Source organism: Apteryx mantelli, chromosome 1 (genome assembly GCF_036417845.1).
Source record: "Apteryx mantelli isolate bAptMan1 chromosome 1, bAptMan1.hap1, whole genome shotgun sequence".
Taxonomy (NCBI): domain Eukaryota; kingdom Metazoa; phylum Chordata; class Aves; order Apterygiformes; family Apterygidae; genus Apteryx; species Apteryx mantelli.
The window spans coordinates 1166572-1168142 of NC_089978.1; the positions used below are offsets into that span (position 1 = coordinate 1166572).

Sequence of the window (1571 nt, forward strand, 5' to 3'; positions counted from 1 at the left end):
GTCGCCACCAGCAAACACAGGGTGGAGGGAGAGGCACAGTTCTGACAGCAGCGCTGATTTTCCCTGTACCGATGTCCGCATGAATTAAACGTATTCTGGCCCCTTACAAGCCATGGCCACTTCAAAAGGAAAGCAAATCCATTTCCATGGCCTCTGCTTTGCCAGCCAAGTATGTGGGCCCTATGGGAGTCACAGCCTCAGCAGGAACTCTGCTGCTCTGCTGCCAGCTGACAAATGCCCATGCTTTTACAGGTTCTTGGATGTTTGCTTCCAGCAGGACAACTTGCCCACCCCTGCTCGGAGACAACAAGCATTCCATGTCGTCTCTGAACTCTACCACCCTCTACCACCCTCCTGCTTTCCTCCTGGTTGGCATCCCTGGGCTGGAGAAGGAGCAGTTCTGGATTGCCTTCCCCTTCGGCATGATGTATGCCATTGCTGTGCTGGGGAACACCACCCTTCTCGTCTTTATAAAGACAGAGCCAAGTCTGCACGAGCCCATGTACCTCTTCCTGGCCATGCTGTCCTTCACCGACCTGGTCCTCTCCACATCCTCTGTACCCAAAATGCTCAGCGTCTTTTGGCTGGGCTCCAGAGAGATCAGCTTTGTCTCCTGCCTTACTCAGTTGTTCTTCATCCACACCTTCTCGTCACTGGAGTCGGGTGTGCTCATGGCCATGGCCTTGGATCGCTACGTTGCCATATGCTACCCACTCCGGCACTCCACCATCCTCTCCGTGCGAGTGGTGGTGACCCTTGGGAGCCTGGTGCTGGTGCGCGGGGTCGTTCTGCTGAGTCCCTTCTGCTTCCTGCTCCACAGGTTGTCCTTCTGCCAGCAGAACATCATCTCCCACTCCTACTGTGAGCACATGGCCATGGTGAAGCTGGCCTGTGGGGACACCAGAGTCAATAACATTTACGGTCTTTTTGTAGCCTTTGTGGTGGTGGGGTTTGATGTGACCGTGATCACTGTGTCCTACACCATGATCCTTCGAGCGGTAATGAGGCTGCCATCCACAGAGGCAAGGCTCAAGGCCTTCAGCACTTGTGCATCCCATATCTGTGTCATCTTGGCACTTTACATCCCTGCCCTCTTCACGTTCCTCACCCACCGGTTTGGGCACAGCATCCCTCACCATGTCCATATAATGGTGGCCAATCTCTACCTGCTGGTGCCCCCCACCTTGAACCCCATTGTTTATGGGGTGAGAACCAAACAGATCCGGGACAGAGTGGTCCTCCTCTTCCAGCACAAGGCAACCTGACTCACCTCTTTCTGCCTGCTTGCCTACTGAGAGCAGGCAGCTCTCACTGTGGTACCTGAGTGCTGGTGAGTTGCACCTCACAGCATGGGAAAGCCCTTCTAGGACCTTCCTAAAGCTGCCCTTCACTGCCCCCATCCTCACTGTGTGGGGCTAGGGGTGAAGTGCCCCTGCACGTGGGTGTGTGTTACTTCCTATGTGCAGACCCTCTGATTCTTCCCTCACATGCTGGTATTTGGGGAGGGGGTGATGTGAGAAGAAGAGACAATTCAGGGAGAAAGATAAGGGGGCACAAGGGAAAAACAGTAC

The 1571-nt window shown here is 54.6% G+C and overlaps 1 protein-coding gene across 1 annotated transcript; it reads left to right on the forward strand.

Annotated features, from left to right (window-relative positions):
- The first annotated feature begins 317 nt into the window (after window positions 1–317).
- On the forward strand, window positions 318–1265 carry LOC136991074 (olfactory receptor 52R1-like). Its single transcript, XM_067289561.1, has one exon. It carries the CDS (start codon window positions 318–320, stop codon window positions 1263–1265), a length of 948 nt encoding a protein of 315 aa, XP_067145662.1.
- The last annotated feature ends 306 nt before the right edge of the window (window positions 1266–1571 follow it).